At 35.2% G+C, this 17,175-nt stretch overlaps 3 protein-coding genes across 4 annotated transcripts; 1 reads left to right on the top strand and 2 right to left on the bottom strand.

Annotated features, from left to right (window-relative positions):
• Positions 1-1,668: 1,668 nt before the first annotated feature.
• On the bottom strand, positions 1,669-7,515 carry prlh2r (prolactin releasing hormone 2 receptor). The gene is made up of 2 exons (XM_051133936.1): positions 7,275-7,515; positions 1,669-3,695 (listed from the first exon to the last, which is right to left on the bottom strand). The coding sequence occupies exon 2, from the start codon at positions 3,663-3,665 to the stop codon at positions 2,559-2,561; it is 1,107 nt and encodes a 368-aa protein (XP_050989893.1). The 5' UTR covers positions 3,666-3,695; positions 7,275-7,515; the 3' UTR covers positions 1,669-2,558.
• Positions 7,516-9,296: 1,781 nt separating this feature from the next.
• On the bottom strand, positions 9,297-12,113 carry ccdc32 (coiled-coil domain containing 32). The gene is made up of 4 exons (XM_051134240.1): positions 11,973-12,113; positions 11,477-11,700; positions 11,251-11,404; positions 9,297-9,845 (listed from the first exon to the last, which is right to left on the bottom strand). The coding sequence occupies exons 2-4, from the start codon at positions 11,691-11,693 to the stop codon at positions 9,680-9,682; spliced, it is 537 nt and encodes a 178-aa protein (XP_050990197.1). The 5' UTR covers positions 11,694-11,700; positions 11,973-12,113; the 3' UTR covers positions 9,297-9,679.
• Positions 12,114-12,182: 69 nt separating this feature from the next.
• On the top strand, positions 12,183-16,426 carry pcmtl (l-isoaspartyl protein carboxyl methyltransferase, like). Of its 2 annotated transcripts, none has more exons than XM_051132513.1 (10): positions 12,183-12,253; positions 12,497-12,576; positions 13,039-13,173; positions 13,296-13,400; positions 13,511-13,542; positions 13,618-13,722; positions 15,062-15,182; positions 15,311-15,396; positions 15,474-15,643; positions 15,777-16,426. In XM_051132513.1, the coding sequence occupies exons 3-10, from the start codon at positions 13,056-13,058 to the stop codon at positions 15,811-15,813; spliced, it is 774 nt and encodes a 257-aa protein (XP_050988470.1). In that variant the 5' UTR covers positions 12,183-12,253; positions 12,497-12,576; positions 13,039-13,055; the 3' UTR covers positions 15,814-16,426. The 2 variants fall into 2 exon arrangements, with proteins under 2 accessions (XP_050988470.1, XP_050988471.1); XM_051132514.1 differs by having other exon boundaries at positions 15,741-16,426.
• Positions 16,427-17,175: the final 749 nt, after the last annotated feature.

The following is a 17,175-nucleotide window of genomic DNA, read 5'->3' as shown; positions in this document are numbered from 1 at the left end:
CAGAGTGCCTTACGAGCACTTCACGACCTTACGATCATTTTTAAACATGTCAAAAAACTTCGGGTGCTGTCGGATTGAAAGCGTGACATGTGTGCTGTTGAACAAGCCGATTTGTTGAGCAAACTGGAAAGGACCAATCAGAAGCTAAGAAAAGAAAACCATATAGCAAAAGTCCTGAAGGCAGTTTTATGATTCTGCATTACTGTTCTTCCACAACAATAGAACATGTAAGTTACAGTATGTATACAATAATACCTGAACTATCCAGCATTTTAACATGTATAAAAACAACGTCACAAATTGCAGAAACTTGCATGACACGCAATGATTGTGTAATTTACATCTTCCACGACGACGATTAGGAAAAGAAAGTCTGCCCTTCAGCCAAACTCTTTGCCATGCCCTTCGTTTTCTTTTCTTTTTTTGTTTTTTCGCAAGCCATTGCTGCCACAAAGGAAAGGATCTCTTCCTCGGAGTCCATGTTTTTGGCGCGGAACTTCGTGAATGTGATTGCCTCCGAAATCGGCAGGTTTTAAAATCGTGCCGTCTACCACTGCGTCCGTAAACAAAGTCACTCGTGACGTGTGCGTGGCCATACGGTCTTCCGACTGTCCGAATTCGCACCGTGTACGGCCGCCCTAAGGGTCTTATCTCATGAAATGATTGGTCATCTTTTAAAAAATGTAGAATTTAAGATTTAAATTTGTATACTTTTTAACCACAAATGCTCGTCTTGCACTAGCTAATGTCTATGGAAAGGTCACGCATTGTTAGTTCTTCGTCTGTGTACTCTGGTTAAAAAAGGCAGGGTAGGGCATTTTTTCCCCCAACTTCAAAGTCGTCTGACATCGTAATTTGACTTTGCAAACACTGGGTTGGTGCTTACATCACATGTGACCTTTCCAAGGAGATTACATAATGCGTGAAGTCGAGCTAGTACAAGATGAGCATTTGTGGTTAAAAAGTATATATATTTCATATATATACTAGATAAGACCCTTATTCCTCAGCTGGGATCGTGTAGAGCCCTTTGAAGCTGCACTGAAACTGCATTTTGGACCTTCAACACATTGGCCACCATTTAAGTCAGCTATATGGACAAAAATCTTGGAATGTTTTGGATAAAAAAAAAATCTTGGTGAATAAATTATCAGGAAGTTTTTAATCCAGAAGTGGACTAATCCTTTTCTACCCCATACCTAAACCTAAGAACTACCTTACAAACGAGGAGAAGGAGAAGTCCACTTCCAGAACAACAATTTACAAAAATGTACTCACCCTCTTGTCATCCAAGATGTTTATGTCTTTCTTTCTTCAGTCATAAAGAAATTATGGTTTTTTAAGGAAAACATTTCAGCCTTGAGTTTGAACTTCCAAAATGCAGTTTAAATGCGGCTTCAAACGATCCCAAATGCGGTTATTCTCCCTGAACTGTGTATTCTGGCTCAAGACAGTTAGGGTATGTAGAAAAACTCCCATCTCATGTTCTCCCTCAAAATCGTCCTATATCTCTGTTTTACCTTTTTTGTTAAGGGTGTTTGATCTTCTTTGCATGTTCACTTTGCAGAGACTGGGTCAGAACTTCTGCAGCGATTTAGGATGATTTTGAAATGATTTTTGAAGTTGAGGGAGAAAATACGATCAGAGAGTTCAGAGAGAGTGAGACAACACCAGTGTTTGAGATTAAAAAGTATTTAAATTGTATTTTTTTTAATGAAAATAACCAATCGTGACGCTAGATAAGACCCTTCTTCATCGGCTGGGATCATTTACAACCACATTTGGGATCGTTTGAAGCCCCATTTAAACTGCATTTTGGAAGTTCAAAATCGGGGCACCATATCAGTCCATTATATGGAGAAAAATCCTGAAATGTTTCCCTCAAAAAACATTTTCTTTACGGCTGAAGAAAGAAAGACATGAACATCTTGGATGACAAGGGTTGAGTACATTATGTCAATTTTTGTTCTGGAAGTGGACTTCTCCTTTAATAAGCACTGAATTAGGAGTTTATTGAGGTTACAGTCATAGACAATAGTTAGCTAATAGCAAGAATTGGTCCTCAAACTAAAGTGTGACCAAAAAAAATGTCTAAACATTTATGAACATGCTTAATATTTACAAAAACCAACTATCAGCGTCAGACCATACCAACAAAAATGCATGAAATTCAAGCTGATTATTCAAACCCTGAATAACATGCAAACAATTTGATAAAAACCAAGCCAGAATGGATGAGGCTATAATTTTGCAACGCTTTTGCGTATTTAGGACTAAGTTCATACATATCAACAGAAGCATGACCTACCCTCATGAGTAGTTTTGAACCAACACCACCTACTGGTCAAGACATATGAATCATTTATTTTTTTGCCTATAATATATGAACAGTTTGACCAAACATCACAAGACTGTCTCCTTCGATTTAATACAAATGTTTAACATTTGAAGCAGATACAGACATTTTCCTCAGGAATCAGTGAAGCACATGTAGTTTTAAGAACAGAGTCATTGGTTTGCAACCTAAAGTAGCAACATCTGTTTGCTGTAGAGAAGATTCAGTCTTGTGAAATCTTACTAATGGCCATGGGAATGTCAGTAAAAGTACTAGAAGTATTCAAGCGCAGCATTCGGCTGGAGGTTGTGAGGCTGCTCTGAGTATGATGAGGTTTTCTTCTTTGAAATATGTTCTGGCATAGATATGACAAAAACTTGTTGTGAAGAGAAGCATAAATGAAAGGATTGTAGCAAGCTGAGCTCATGGCTAACAAGTGGCAAGACACTTGGATCACATTGACATGATTCTTGTTTAGGATGGCGAAGTCGGGGTCCAGGTCACGTATGAGGTTGACCACCTGCAAGGGTAGCCAGGAGAATGCGAATGACAAAACAGACACCAGCAGGAGGCGAAACGTCTTGCGCCTCTTGCGCCCCCACTTTTCCTGGTTGGATGGTGTAGCGGCCATGAGCCGAGGCGTAGCTCGGTGTTGCAGGTGGCAGGAGATTGCACAGTAGGATATGGAAACTGCTGCTAGAGGAACGAAATAAGAAAGGAGCAGGAAGAAACATGAATATATTAGACGATTGAGCTCCTGCCCTTGCCAGAACTCCTCACAAACCACCATTTCATGACCTGTCGCACTCAGATCCAGGTAGGCCGTGTGCAAAGCGGTGGGGGTGGACATTGTTAACGCACAGAGCCATATGCTTACCACCAACCACGCGCAGAAAGAACGACCTCCACGGCGGCGAATCGGGTATGCGACCACCACGTATCGGTCCACTGCAATGGCGGTTAATGACAGAACTGCTGCAAACACAGTGGCGGTCTGCATCAGGGTAACAAAATGACACATAAACTGGCCAAAAACCCAACCGCGCTCATCAAAGGCATAAAACGCAGTAAGGGGAACGCAGAACAGGCACATAACCAGGTCAACCAGGGCCAGGTTTCCAATGAGGAAGTTTGTAGTGCTGTGGAGTTTCTTGTTCAGGCCGATGAGGATGAGGAGGATGAGGTTTCCAGAACACGCTACCAGGACGAGCATGGCGTACAGAGGGATGAAGAGTGGCTTGAGGTCCATCAGGAGCTGCAGTCCACTGAACGATGAGGCAGATGCATCTAAAGTCATGTTTTTCCACGATTCGTTATAGAGATAGTCCATGTCTGCCTTGGTATGATGACAAACTGACACCTGTTAGAAAGAAATTGACATATAAATTGAAAACATTGTAAATATATATATCGAGGAGGCAACAAAAAATCAGCTAACAAAAATAAAACAACATCAATATAACAAAGTTTAACATTAAAGGAGAAGTCCACTTCCAGAACAACAATTTAAAGATAATGTACTCACCCCCTTGTCATCCAAGATGTTTATGTCTTTCTTTCTTTCTTCAGAAATTATGTTTTTTGAGGAAAACATTTCAGGATTTTTCTCCATATAATGGAATGATATGGTGCCCCAAGTTTGAACTTTCGAAATGCAGTTTATATAATGTCAAATGCTCATCTTGTCTTACTCTCCCTGAACTCTGTGTGTTCTGGCTCAAGACAGTTAGGGTATGTTGAAAAACTCACCGTATTTTCTCCCTCAACTTCAAAATCGTCCTATATCACTGTTTTACCTTTTTTGTTAAGGGTGTTTGATCTTCCTAGCATGGTCACTTTGCATAGACTGGGTCGAAACTTCTGCAGCGATTTTGAAATGATTTTTGAATTTGAGGGAGAAAATACGGTCAGAGTTTTTCTCTCTGACGCCGCATTTAAACTGCATTTTGGAAGTTCAAACTCGAGGGCACCATATCAGTGCATTATATGGAGAAAAATCCTGAACTGTTTTCCTCAAAAGTCTTTACGACTGAAGAAAGACATGAACATCTTGGATGACAAGGGGGTGAGTACATTATCTGTAAATTGTTGTTCTGGAAGTGGACTTCTCCTTTAAAAAGTGTATAAATTGCTTGTTTTTCTAAAGAAACATTGTCCAACAGCATAAAAGCATGATCTTTTTAGTGAGTAATCAGCTTGGTGAAATTTAAAGTAAATCTGGTGTCTGTGACTAATATTTACAGGGCTTAAAATAGTTAAAAGTGAACTATTAAAAAGAATAGCTGATACATAAGTTTAATTTGTTACTGGCTTGAGTTATTATTTTGGAATAAATGTAAAATGCTTAAAAACACTAACTTGATGAGATTCATACTTGGCTTTAATAAACAGAATATTGATTACATTGGTAATGTAAAAATATAAAATAGATTTTTTTTCTTTTTCTGATAGTGTAAGTTATGTTTATTTAACCAAGAAATAGTGACTCTGACATGACTAAAAAAAAAAGAAAAACCCCAAACTGAGCACTTTGGCTCCTCATTTCCTCATTATACTGTTTAAAAGTTAGGCAAAAATGCACAAAATTAATCAAAATGACAGTAAAGACATCTTTAATGTTTCAAAAGATTTCAAATGTAAGGATGGATGATAAATGCTGCTCATTTTCAACATTTATATTAATAATATATAATATAATAAATGCTTCTTGAGCACCAAATCAGCCTATAGGAATGATTTCTGAAGGATCATTTGACTGCCATATAAATATAAATGTGACATTAAAATAGGAAACATTTATTTTAAATTATAGTAATATTTCACAGTATTACTGTTTTTACTGTATTCGTTTTATTCAGCCTTGGTGAGCATAACAAACTTCTTTCAAAAAAAAACAAAAAAAAAAAAAAAAAAAAAATATATATATATATATATATATATATATATTAGTAATATTACCATGACTTGCCTAAGCAAAACAATTGTGTATTGCTGTTATATTAATATTTTGTAAACTGGTAAAATTATAGGAATGAAAAGGAACTGTGTTCTATTCTAAATGTTTTGAATTTGAATGATTTCATGTTGTTGGAAGCTAATAATTCACCACACAAAACACATTGTGGTCAGCACTTACCATGTTTATCCTTTGCAACTCATTTCTTGGGCTCACAACCAACCATTTAAGAATCACTGCTTCAGCAAAACTAAATTACAATAAAAGTACTGTATCCACCTTTTTCCTGAGTAACCGATGAGCAGTGCCATGAAGGATTCTAACTTACGTTTGGGTGATTTTGTGTTCTGGTCTCCAACTGGGGGAAAATTTGACTTAATTGAAACATTTTAAATGTAACTAAATATAAAAATGTGCGCAGGTTTAATGTTATATTATCATTGCAGAAATATGTTAATTTGACTAAACACCAGAGACTAGAAATATAAAGCACCGCTCCAGTCGGGCCAAACTTCCCCATTCAGAAAAAGGTGGATTCCTGGAACATTTTCCCCTGAGCAAATTCAGTTATTCCTTGGATCTAAATGCCCTTCATAATACCACAGATCAATATAGTACATCGGCCCAGATTGGATGTCCACTTGTATTATTTGTGTGTGATTTAAAGTGGAGAGGTCATGTACTCTGCAGAACAGAAAGACCAGTCCTAAACTCCAATATAGAGGAAAGGAAAGTAAAGCAAAGTAATCTAAACTGATTAAATGAACACACTACAGAAAACATAGCAAATCTGGGTTCTCTGTCCTCACAGAAGTGAAAAGATCTACAAATAACATCTTAAAATGATTCCCAGTCAGCACTGCGCGTTATTATTTTTGACTTCAGTATGATAATTGCAAGATTCCACACAAGCGATAGCAATGTTTCTGTTTTTGAAAGCTACAGTGCATTAGGTGTACCGAGGAACCACTTTTATCTCTCTGAGATAAAATTCCATGAACAACCACTTGTACGTACTTGTGAACAAGAAGTCTCTTTTAAATTGGCTAAGACTGAATAACTTCAGAAGACATTTTGGCTTCTATCTCTTAGAGGACCCTTACAAGATGTTAGCCACTCAGACAAGTTTTCACTGTAAAGGACGAATGGAAGGAGAATAGAAAAAAAAGAACTGGCTGTTGAAAGAGCACATTATTACTTTCCAGCAAATTTAATAAATGACTGTTTGCATTTTGCATGAAAAGTCATTAATGTGATTTAATGTCAGTTTCAGCTGTGACAACATGCCCCATGCTGAAAATGTTAGTATAAAAGCATATAATATATGAAGCAAAATATAAGCATGGAGGACAAAAGATAAATGGTCTGTGTTGATTATGTTCACCTAATGCATTCATATTGCCAGTGTAAGTGGATCTCCATTATTAATGAACATGCAGAGAACATTGTGAGACTGAAAGTCCTGTGTTTTGCTTTCTGCCAAATAGACTACACAATATGATCTGTTCCCAACAGACTGTATGAACAGCAGCACAGCTCAAGTCTGAATGAAAAAGACAGCAGTTACATTCTCTCCTCAGCACTAGAGAGGTAATTTAACAGTTGTAATGGGGGATCCAGACCCCACAAACCTAAACGACAGATTCAATCCAATACTATTAGTAATGGGAGCTTAACCTTACTTATGTTCCTCTGATGATAAATGAGGAGTTAAGAGGACGAAAAACTCTTTTCGGTGAATGAAATTATGACGATTAAGTAGCAATTATGAAATATAATATCCATTAAACGCATGTTTCCAAATATATATACACTGACGACTGCAAGTCTGCATATAGAGACAGGTAGCCTATCCTACTAACCTAAATATTCCTCGTATTGTGTTTTAGTATCGCTCTGTGCAATTCAATGAACTTGCCAGTTATATTATTTATTTCAACACAGTATTATTTCAGTTTAGGCGAAAAATAATATTTTGCTCACCTTTGATCACTTCTTCAGCGGATGCTGCGTGATCCAAGGGCACTTAGTTTAAGGATACAGGTAAGACTTCTTCACAGACTAGGTAAATCACTATTTTGCCATTATTAAATACAACCCACTGAAATTTGCTTCTTAAAACGTTCGCAACTCGTGTACATTGAGCGCCGTCGGACACGCGCACAGATGACTGGAGATCTCCCTCGACACGTCAATGCGCGCTCACAAGTGTGAGGAACCTTCAGTAACGACCAGCCTACTTATATAAGGCTTATAAAAACTATTGCAGTGTTCCAAAAATATATTTTGTTAATAAAATTAAATAAAATAACCTACAAAGACAGAATATTTGGTGCGAACGAATCGTATTATTTAAATATTCTGTTTATTGCTAATTTTAAGAACCATGCTTAGAATAATATCAAAACGTATATCAATGAGACAACTAAAAAGGTAAACGAGACGCTAACCTGTTTTTTCGGTTCAATAATGTAAAATAGACTAAACTACAGAGCTTGATCAATATACACGTATATTGTAAAAACAGAAACTTATGATACTCGGAAGGAAACTGAAAGCAGGGAACAGAAATTTGAATACTAAAATGTCAAAGTAAATAAAGCACTCATGCAATAAAATTAGCAATTTTACACGCGTAATATAAATACGATTTGATAAATGATAAAAAACTGACCAGCTCTGGAACAAAGCAATGATGCTTGAACGGTATAATGACAGGAATGCCCTGGAGTCCTGCCTCATCCATATTCAACAATAGTGACATCTATTGGTTACTGCTGGGCAAAAATATCAGCATGCATCACTACAAAGGTCACACAAGAATCTCATTATGCCTCCTTCAAAGTTTTTATTATCTTCTCAGAGTAAAGTGTACAGTTACTAACATTTTTAGAGACAATGGGCACATTACGCTTTACAATCCTACTAATGTTTCATTTAGTGGCTGTCTAGTCCACTAGTCACATTAGAATTCACTACACATTAGAATTCAGGGGAATATTCACCTGTATGACAGATATTAGATTATCAGTTCATACAAATATGCATAATGTGTTTATAAATGTAACGTTTGTGTACATTTGGATTAGTGTATAGCAATACTAGAGGAAAGGAGTAAATAAAAATCATGTAAATTCAATAGTAAATAATGAAATTCATTGTATAATACATACATATGTGGAATGTTACATGATAATGTAGTCAAGTTTTTACTATGTTTTTTAAAGAATTCTCTTCTGCTCACCAAGCCTGCATTTATTTGATACAAAATACAGCAAAAGCAGTAATATTGCGAAATATTTTTACTATTTAAAATAGCTTTTCTATTTGAATATTTTTTTAATGTAATTTATTCCTGCGATCAAAGCTATATTTTCATTTTCAGCATAATTACTCCAGTTTTCAATGTCACATGATTCTTCAGAAATCATTCTAATATGCTGATTTGCTTTTCACAAAACATTTTTATTTGTATTATTTTCTATATTTAAAGCAGCTCAGTACATTTTTCCCAGGATTGTTTGATGAATAGAAAGATTCAAAGATCAGCATTTATCTGAAATAAAAAGCTTTTGTAACATTATACGCTTATACTGTTTTTGGAGTCAGTATAAGTTCCCTTTAATTTCCAAGGATGTTTTAAATTGATCAAAAGTTATGATAAAGACATTTATAATATTACAAAAGATTTCGATTTCAGATAAATGCTGTTCTTCTGAACTTTCCATTCATCAAAGAAACCTGAAAAATTCTACTCAGCTGTTTTTAATATAATAATAATAATAATAATAGTTTTGTGAGCAGAAAAACAGAATATTAGAATGTTTTTTTAAGGATCACATAACTGGAGTAATTATGCTAAAAATTCAGCTTTGAAATCACAGGAATAAATTACATTTCAAAATATATTCAAATACAAAGTGGTTATTTTAAATAATTAAAATATTTCAAAATTGTACTGTTTTTGTTGTACTTTGGTTCAAATAAATGCAGACTTGTTGAGCAGAAGAGACTTCTTTAAAAAAAATAAAAATAAAACATTAAAAATCTTACTGTTCAAAAACTTTTGACTGGTAGTGTATGCTTGTACTTCTCTCAACAAATCTGATTTCTGCTGTTGCAGAGCATGTCATTTGGCAAGTAAAATTTCTCAAATATTTTATTTTTAATTCACATATAGATTTCTTTCAGTCCTACAGACATGAAGATACAATGATGAATCTTGAGTTGAAAGCAGACTGAGAGACATGCACAACGACACCTTAATATAAATCTGTGAATCGAATGATCCCATTAAGTGGATCGCAGTATTTAGTTGCTGTTCACAACAAGACCCCACATATGCTTAATTCTCTTAACACTGCTGGTCAGTTATCACTGTGATATGGTTATTTCTCTGGGCTCGGGCACTCTTCCTCCTCACTTTGCTTGTCAGTTTGGGTCGAGCTGGCAGGAGCCTCACTGTTGTGTGTGGGCAAGAGAAGGTACTCCAGCTCTTCTGCATTGATGGCCACCCTTTCAGGAGACAGCCAGCGCTTGAACTGCTCCAAAGCACTGCAGGATAGACAAGACTTGTTCACAATAATTACACACAAACCAAGAGCTGATTAGATTCATTTAACCACAGAAATAAATGGCATTTTTTTTAACTTCAGCAACATCTTAATTTTCTAGTTACAACTTTAGAGGACCTCAGGTCCATCTACAGACTGGTAAGGTATCATCGCTATTCGCTACTCCCACCAGGGTGGGCATCTTATCTGTCTAAGCAGCTGCAAGCATATTTTGCACACTTGCTATGGGTGATGCTGGGTCACAGACACAATCTAAGAGTAGGTCAACAACAGCGTGGCTCAAGCAGAACAAATTAAGTCTTGTAGATTGGCTAAGTCAGAGTCCTGACCTTCTCCTGACATATTATTGTGCAATCTAAAGTAGACCATTCCAGTAAGAAATTCAAGTAAATATATGCTGAAACAGTGGGCAGAATGGTCCTAAAAAGTACAAACCAACATCACAAAATTATTCCAATAATGACCTTATTTATGCCTTTTCTCAATGACACTGTTACATTCATGATTGTTATATATAACACTATCATACAAAAGTTTTTTTTATTATATTTAAGGCTCCATTTATTTGATCAAAAATGCAGAAATATTGTGAAATATTAATAGAGTTTAAAAAATAACTGTTTCTTATTTGAATATATTTTAAAATGTAATTTATTCCTGTGATGTAAAAGCTGAATTTACCCTAGTCTACAGTGTCACATTATCCTACAGAAATCATTCTAATATTCTGATTTGCTCAAAAAAAAATATTATCATCATTCATGTTGAAAATGATTGTGCTGCTCAATATTTTATGGAAATTGCCATTAGTAAATTTTATGGGTCTGGCTTCTGGTCTTATCCGCGTTCAGCTGAACAAAACAGCTTGTTTTGCTGCTTGATATTGCAAATTGGTGTGTCTTACCATATTATTTTTAATGTATTATCTTAATTACGAACACATTGTTTGTAGTGCAAGCAGTTTTACCGTTTACTTCACGTTGTTATTCTTCTCTAGCGGCTAATGAACAGGAAGTCTTGCTCATAGGTTTACTTCCTCATTGAAGAACAAAGTGAATAGACAGTGATGTTTATATATATATATATTCTTTGATGAATAGAAAGTTTAAAAGAACAGCATTTATCTGAAATAGAAATCTTTTGTAATCTCTCTACTTTCACTTTCGATCGATTTAAAGCATCCTTGCTAAAGAAGTGTTAATGTCTTGTGTTAGTCTAACTGTAATTAACAAAGATACATTATTCAAATTAGTTATAATCTACAGTTAAAGTGAGGCGAGTAGTAAAAGTGGAATTATTATAACGTGTAAACAATTATCCCATCAGCAGATGTAATTAAGGCTAAATAGTTCAAGAGGCCCGAGAGCAACAGATCTCATCCTTACCTCTGATCGAAGTTCCCATCCTGGAACAGTTCTGAGGTTTGGGCATCATGAAGGAATCTATCCCAACATTCCTTTTTAGCCTGGGACAATGAGCGGAGCATTTCCCTTGATGTTACTTCATTCGACTGTCCCTTGATCCTCTTCAGTCGATTTTCTGTAGCAACATAACATGCTCTTAAAAACCAAATCAACACACCGTATTATTGTCAAATGTTATTTCCTGTACCTAAACTGGCAATATAAACATCTGAGTCAGCCATTGGTTCCCAGGGACTGAAAGAAGCTCTGGGAGAGTTTGTTTGAGGGTTTCCTGGAGAGGAAGGCTCAAATGAGTCTGTAAACTGTCCACCATCCTGTTCCTGAGGCTCTGGCAGACTGGAGCAGATCTCAGACCACAGGTCTCCACTAGATCGGACCGCATGGGTTTCGAAGTCGTCAATCATCACGTTTCTAGTAATTAAAGCACATTTTTAATGAACAATCAGATATAAACAAGCTGCAGTGAAACGCGTGTTGTAAACACATGGACATTAACAATCATGGTTTAACGATGAAAAGACAGGCGTGTCAGGTTTATATAAAGGAAAAATCCACTACTAGTCGTTTACATAACAAGGTATCAAAAGTCTTAATGATTGTTGACATTATTAGGTCTCAAGCAAACGCATATAATAGAGCAGTAGAACATTGTCAGTCATAAAAATTAAAACAGTGGTGTTTACCTTAAAGTACAATGCTCTCAATACACCTCAGACCTAAAAGGATATATTAAAAGGAGAAATAAATACAAGCATTAGCATGTAAAACCCATCGTTCACTCTTGCTTTGCCTTCACTGCTGCTGCTGAGATGCACGTAACCGGCAGGAATTACCCATCAAATTCGATTGGTCGTTACACCTGTCCGTCAATAATTCCTTGAATGTGATTGGTTGTAGTGATATGTTTGGAACTGCTACTTCCGTTTACTTCTTCAGCACGTTGACATCGGGTTGAAATTTACGAGTAAGATTTTTGTTCTGTCTTGACAGTTACGCACTTGTAATTCATAGACTCTGTTACTATTAGAAAACAATATTGTGCAAACTTATATTCGAGACGCTGTATGTTGTTCTTTTTATTGCTCAGGGATTTTGTAGTTGTGCGTTAAATTGACTACGTACAACACTTTTAAAGCCCAGTTTGTTGCGTATGTAGTACTATTTTGTTATTTCACTGTCTGTTTGATGTCTGGCGTGTGAAATTTAGGTCGGGTCCGATTCTCACGTTTGTTGACCTGAATCAAGGACGCATGTTGGATGCATCAGTGGTCTGAGGTCGAAAGACAGGTAGATCCAGATATTAAAACAAACAAAATGAACAAACACACTGTTGCATGCATCACAAATTTAATTACTTTTTTAATTTTGTTTAGTTTACTTAGTTTGCACAAAATTAAATGAGAATATATATATATATATAATATCTGTATGTATATATATATATATATATATATATATATATATATATATATATACTGTATATATAACTTTATAGATAGATGGATATGTAGAATTTACAACTATTTACCCTGTTGGGGGAAAAAAAAAATCTTAAACCAGCTTAGGTTTGCTGCTTTTAGTTAAGTCTCCCAGCTTGTTTGAGTTACCTGGATTTAAAGGGGTTTTAGGGAGTGTGAAAACCAGCTTGACAAAGTATGAGTGGTTTAAGGACAGGTGTATGTAAGAGTGAGTTTACAGACTGTCCGAATTTGTCAGTTGATGAAATCCAAACATCATTTGTTGTTGCAGGCTCAGCTTGTTAGGCAATGCAGACGGTGCTTAGACTGGCAGCAGTAGCGGTCCCTATGGGTTTGCTGCTCTCCAGAACCATGGCATGGATCTCTAGTGGCAAAACACATATAGAACTCATCACCCGCTTAAGAGGTTAGTAGATAGATAATGATATAGACACAATACTTAGATGCTATTGTACATTTCAATACACAAATGTCATTTAATGGACATAATTTAGTAGTAAAGAGTTTAATGTTGTCATTCTGTGACAGATCATGGAGTTATCCGCAGTGACAGAGTGTTTAATGCCATGCTTGCCACTGATAGAGGGATTTATTCCAGAGACCACCCTTATGCTGACTCTCCCCAGTCTATAGGTGAATTTCATACTGGTTTGAATACATGAAGCAAACTGAAAAAAAAAAGAAAAAAAAAAAAACGCACAGCCATTTTTCACTCACACTGTGTGTGTTTTTTCTCTACAAAGGTTACAAGGCTACAATCAGTGCTCCTCATATGGTAGGTCAGGCAAGAACTTTTAAAATAGATGTTACTATTAAATTAATATGCTATAATGAATGACTTATTGTGTAGCACGCACATGCTCTTGAGGTCCTCAGTGACAAGTTAACAGAAGGAGCTTCAGCCTTGGATGTGGGTTCAGGAAGTGGATATCTCACTGCATGCTTTGCCAGAATGGTGAGTGCTGTCTTTTTTTCAGCATGTCATGCAAGTTTTCAGTATAAAAGTTTTTTTTCCACATTTTTGAACTCAATAAGAAATATAATGCCCTGCACATTCAAATCATATAATCATGTAGTATTTGCATTTTGTTCCATTGTTGTTTAAAAAAATTTTTTTGATTTTGTAGTCATTTTGTAAAGTTTTGATTTTGTTTGATTTTTAAAATTTAGTTAAAAAAAAATCTTTGTAAATTATGAAACTTGATGCAAAAAGTGTGTCCCGCATTGTCATGTCACTACTGAAATAGTGTATGTTTTAGTCCATTGGCTGAAACTGATTTTAACGACACCCCTACATTTATGATCAGGAAATATTTATGTGTCCCTCTCTCTCAAAGCTACATGATGAGTAGATAAGCCCCATCATTTTGAGGTAAAGGTGTTCAAAAGTCTGAAAATCTGTTTGCAACTTTAAGGAACGTGTACCAAACACATTTTTCTGCAGTTAAGCTCGCTTTTTGGGAGTTGCTCACTATATTTTTATTTATATGTGTGTACAACTTGCTAGCTAACCATATACTGGTTAGCATCTTTGAGCTAGGTTCAAAAGAATCTAAAATCACTGCCGTAAGAGTCACAAACAGTAGTGACAAAAGGCAACACATAATCCTTTATTTGGGGAAAATAAATAAACATTTTTGCATATTTTTAGTACTTCATTATGTTTTAGTATATGGGTTAAAACTCTGTAATGTGTTGTGGTCACTACCGAAACAGGATGTTTTGTCAAAAAATAAAGTGTACTGAATTATCAACTAAGATGTTAAGATATTTTTGGTTCAATGTATATTCAGACTAATGAATCCTTAATTTTTAAATCAGTATGATCAACTTTTTGCCTTTTACAAAGGAAAATTACAACAAAAATACAACAAAAATAAATTACACTTATATTGTAAAAATTGTAATTGTTATTGATTTACCTCTGAATTTCTTTTTATAAATATCAAATATATATATATATATATATATATATATATATACAATGCAGATGAAAGCAAAATCTTAATAGGTCAATATAATCCTTCTAATTAAATTATAATGTATATATTATACTGTTTTTCGGTAGTGACAAATTTGGGGAGAGGACAAATATTCCAAAAGTTTAGAGAATTAACTGCACAATTATGAGAATTGTGTACCTTGGATATTACACAGTTTGTATACATACACAATTTGTGGAAAAACTTTTTTCTTGCACCATTTTTTTTATTATTTAAAATTATTTTACGTAATAATTATTTCATTTAGTAAGATTTTTCCTGTTTTCATGTTTTGCTATGTTGATTCTGCAGGTAGGGCCCTCTGGAAAAGTAGTGGGAATTGAGCACATAGATGAGCTGGTTCAATCCTCTGTGAAAAACGTCCAGGCGGACGATCCAGAATTGCTTGCCTCAGGACGAATTAAATTAGTGGGTGAGTGATTAAAATAATTTTTATTATAAGTTTTTTCTTGTATACTGAAGCACAAACATTCACATTGGACCTGTTTATGAATTTGCTAGTGACAAGAATGTTTTACAAAACGTTTTTTTCCCTCGCAGTGGGTGATGGACGGTTGGGTTATCCTGATGAAGCCCCTTATGATGCCATTCATGTTGGAGCAGCAGCTCCTACACTCCCTAAAGCTGTACGCACATAATGAATTAGACTTAAGTGTTGTTCACATAGCCTGCAGTAGTCTTATTTAAACGTATGCATCAACAGCTCCTGGAACAGTTGAAACCAGGTGGGAGACTTGTTCTGCCTGTGGGCCCAGAGGGTGGAAGCCAAGTCCTGGAGCAGTATGACCGTCAGAGCGATGGCACTTTCCTCAGGAAAGCATTGATGGGTGTGGTTTACGTCCCACTGACAGACAAACACCGCCAGTGGCCAGGGTATGCATTCAGTCCTTATGAGATAAAGCAGAATAGACGCACTTGTATTGTACTGTAGCTCATCACAACTGTGTGGCCAATTTGTTTCTCTTTCCAGTGATGAGCTCTGATTGCAGTATGGTTGCCCCTGCAGGAGATGGCGCTGGTGCTGTGGTTCAGAAAGCCCTTAGTGCTGAGGGAACGCCTCCCATCCTATCTCCACCTGCTGCCTAGCAACACACTCTCTGGATCGTTCTGATTCTTGACTTAAAACTGTTCAAAAGTTCAAATGCGGCAACTGCTAGAGGACTGAAATGAAAGCTGTCATTTCTGAGGAGGTGTCTATTCACATACAAACTAAGTGAGCAAGAACTTCCATATCTAAGGCTTGTGATCTCAGTAGCTTCATAAGTGGCCATGTGTTCAGCTTTAACATACTATACAGCAAGAAGCAATCAAAATAGAGTACAGTTATATGTGGAAATCTAACTGCTACCGTGCTATCTTTTGATGTCTTATTACTAAGTTATGCCAAGGCTTAAATAAATGGGAAACAGAAATAATTTTGCATTATTGCAAACATTTAATGCTTTTTCTTTTGTCGTCTGCATGGAGTCAGATTTTGAGTTGAAATGTTGCCGTCGTCTAATCAAAAGTGTAGTTTGATTTAAATTATATTTTAATTAATATGAGAAATTTTGTATTAATCTACATGTTAAATGTACACAAATGTAAACATAATGTAAGGCCTTGTGATTACTTTCTCTTTTTTTGGCAAATTAATAAAGCTATTGTTATACTATGGTATGTGATTAATGAACTAGCATAAACTATATATTTTTATATTTGGCAAGAAATATAAACATATACTGTATAATATACCAAACTGCATCAAAAGACATTGAAAAAGACATAAATGAATATATCTTGTAAAGAGATGTAAGATACGCTGGACGTCTCAGTTAGAGAAAAAATTGCTTTTTTTGCACAAAAAAAAAACAATGAAAATTATTTTATGTCTGTTAAGATTGCTATTAATTGATTTACACTAAGCATCTAATTAATATTCAGCAAACATGCAAATGAAATGAATATAAGTATTTACAAGTTACAAAAAAAAAAAAAAAAGAAGAAGAAGAAGAAGAAGAAGAAGAAGAAGAAGGAAATAGATTTGGAAATAAATAAGATTATCCCCAGGAGAGTGTGTAGAATTAAAAGTTAAAAGTAGATACAAATTTATTTATTTTTTTATTTTGCAATTTTTAGAACATACAAGGCAAATACAATAATAAGCAAAAACAATTACAAAATAAATAAGTACAAGAAAGAAAAAAATATTAGAAAATCACTTGCCCATAAAGAAATACAAATAGTTACAGGTAGTAACCTATTTCTATTTTAAAATGAGTAAAATTAGGTTTTTCACTGCCCGTTTACATTTGTGGATAACAACTTTTCCATATATAATGAGAAAATTCACAATATACCAAATTTTGAAGTCAACAGTATACTCATAAAAAAATAACACATCCTTTTTGAGTTGCAATTCAGTC

This window comes from Labeo rohita, chromosome 17 (genome assembly GCF_022985175.1).
Source record: "Labeo rohita strain BAU-BD-2019 chromosome 17, IGBB_LRoh.1.0, whole genome shotgun sequence".
Classification (NCBI taxonomy): domain Eukaryota; kingdom Metazoa; phylum Chordata; class Actinopteri; order Cypriniformes; family Cyprinidae; genus Labeo; species Labeo rohita.
The sequence above is the reverse complement of the archived record's forward strand: the minus strand, read 5'-3'. Positions and strand labels throughout refer to the sequence as shown.

What these genes read in the sequence shown, in the direction of transcription:
- pcmtl (XM_051132513.1), top strand. Translation starts at nt 13,056, where the DNA reads ATGCAGACGGTGCTTAGACTGGCAGCAGTAGCGGTCCCTATGGGTTTG. An exon ending in TGACTCTCCCCAGTCTATAG is followed by an intron (nt 13,401 to 13,510) that starts GTGAATTTCATA and finishes TTCTCTACAAAG; the next exon opens with GTTACAAGGCTACAATCAGT. An exon ending in CAATCAGTGCTCCTCATATG is followed by an intron (nt 13,543 to 13,617) that starts GTAGGTCAGGCA and finishes CTTATTGTGTAG; the next exon opens with CACGCACATGCTCTTGAGGT.
- prlh2r (XM_051133936.1), bottom strand. Translation starts at nt 3,665, where the DNA reads ATGGACTATCTCTATAACGAATCGTGGAAAAACATGACTTTAGATGCA.
- ccdc32 (XM_051134240.1), bottom strand. Translation starts at nt 11,693, where the DNA reads ATGATTGACGACTTCGAAACCCATGCGGTCCGATCTAGTGGAGACCTG. An exon ending in TGTTTATATTGCCAGTTTAG is followed by an intron (nt 11,405 to 11,476) that starts GTACAGGAAATA and finishes ATGTTGCTACAG; the next exon opens with AAAATCGACTGAAGAGGATC. An exon ending in GATGGGAACTTCGATCAGAG is followed by an intron (nt 9,846 to 11,250) that starts GTAAGGATGAGA and finishes TCTATCCTGCAG; the next exon opens with TGCTTTGGAGCAGTTCAAGC.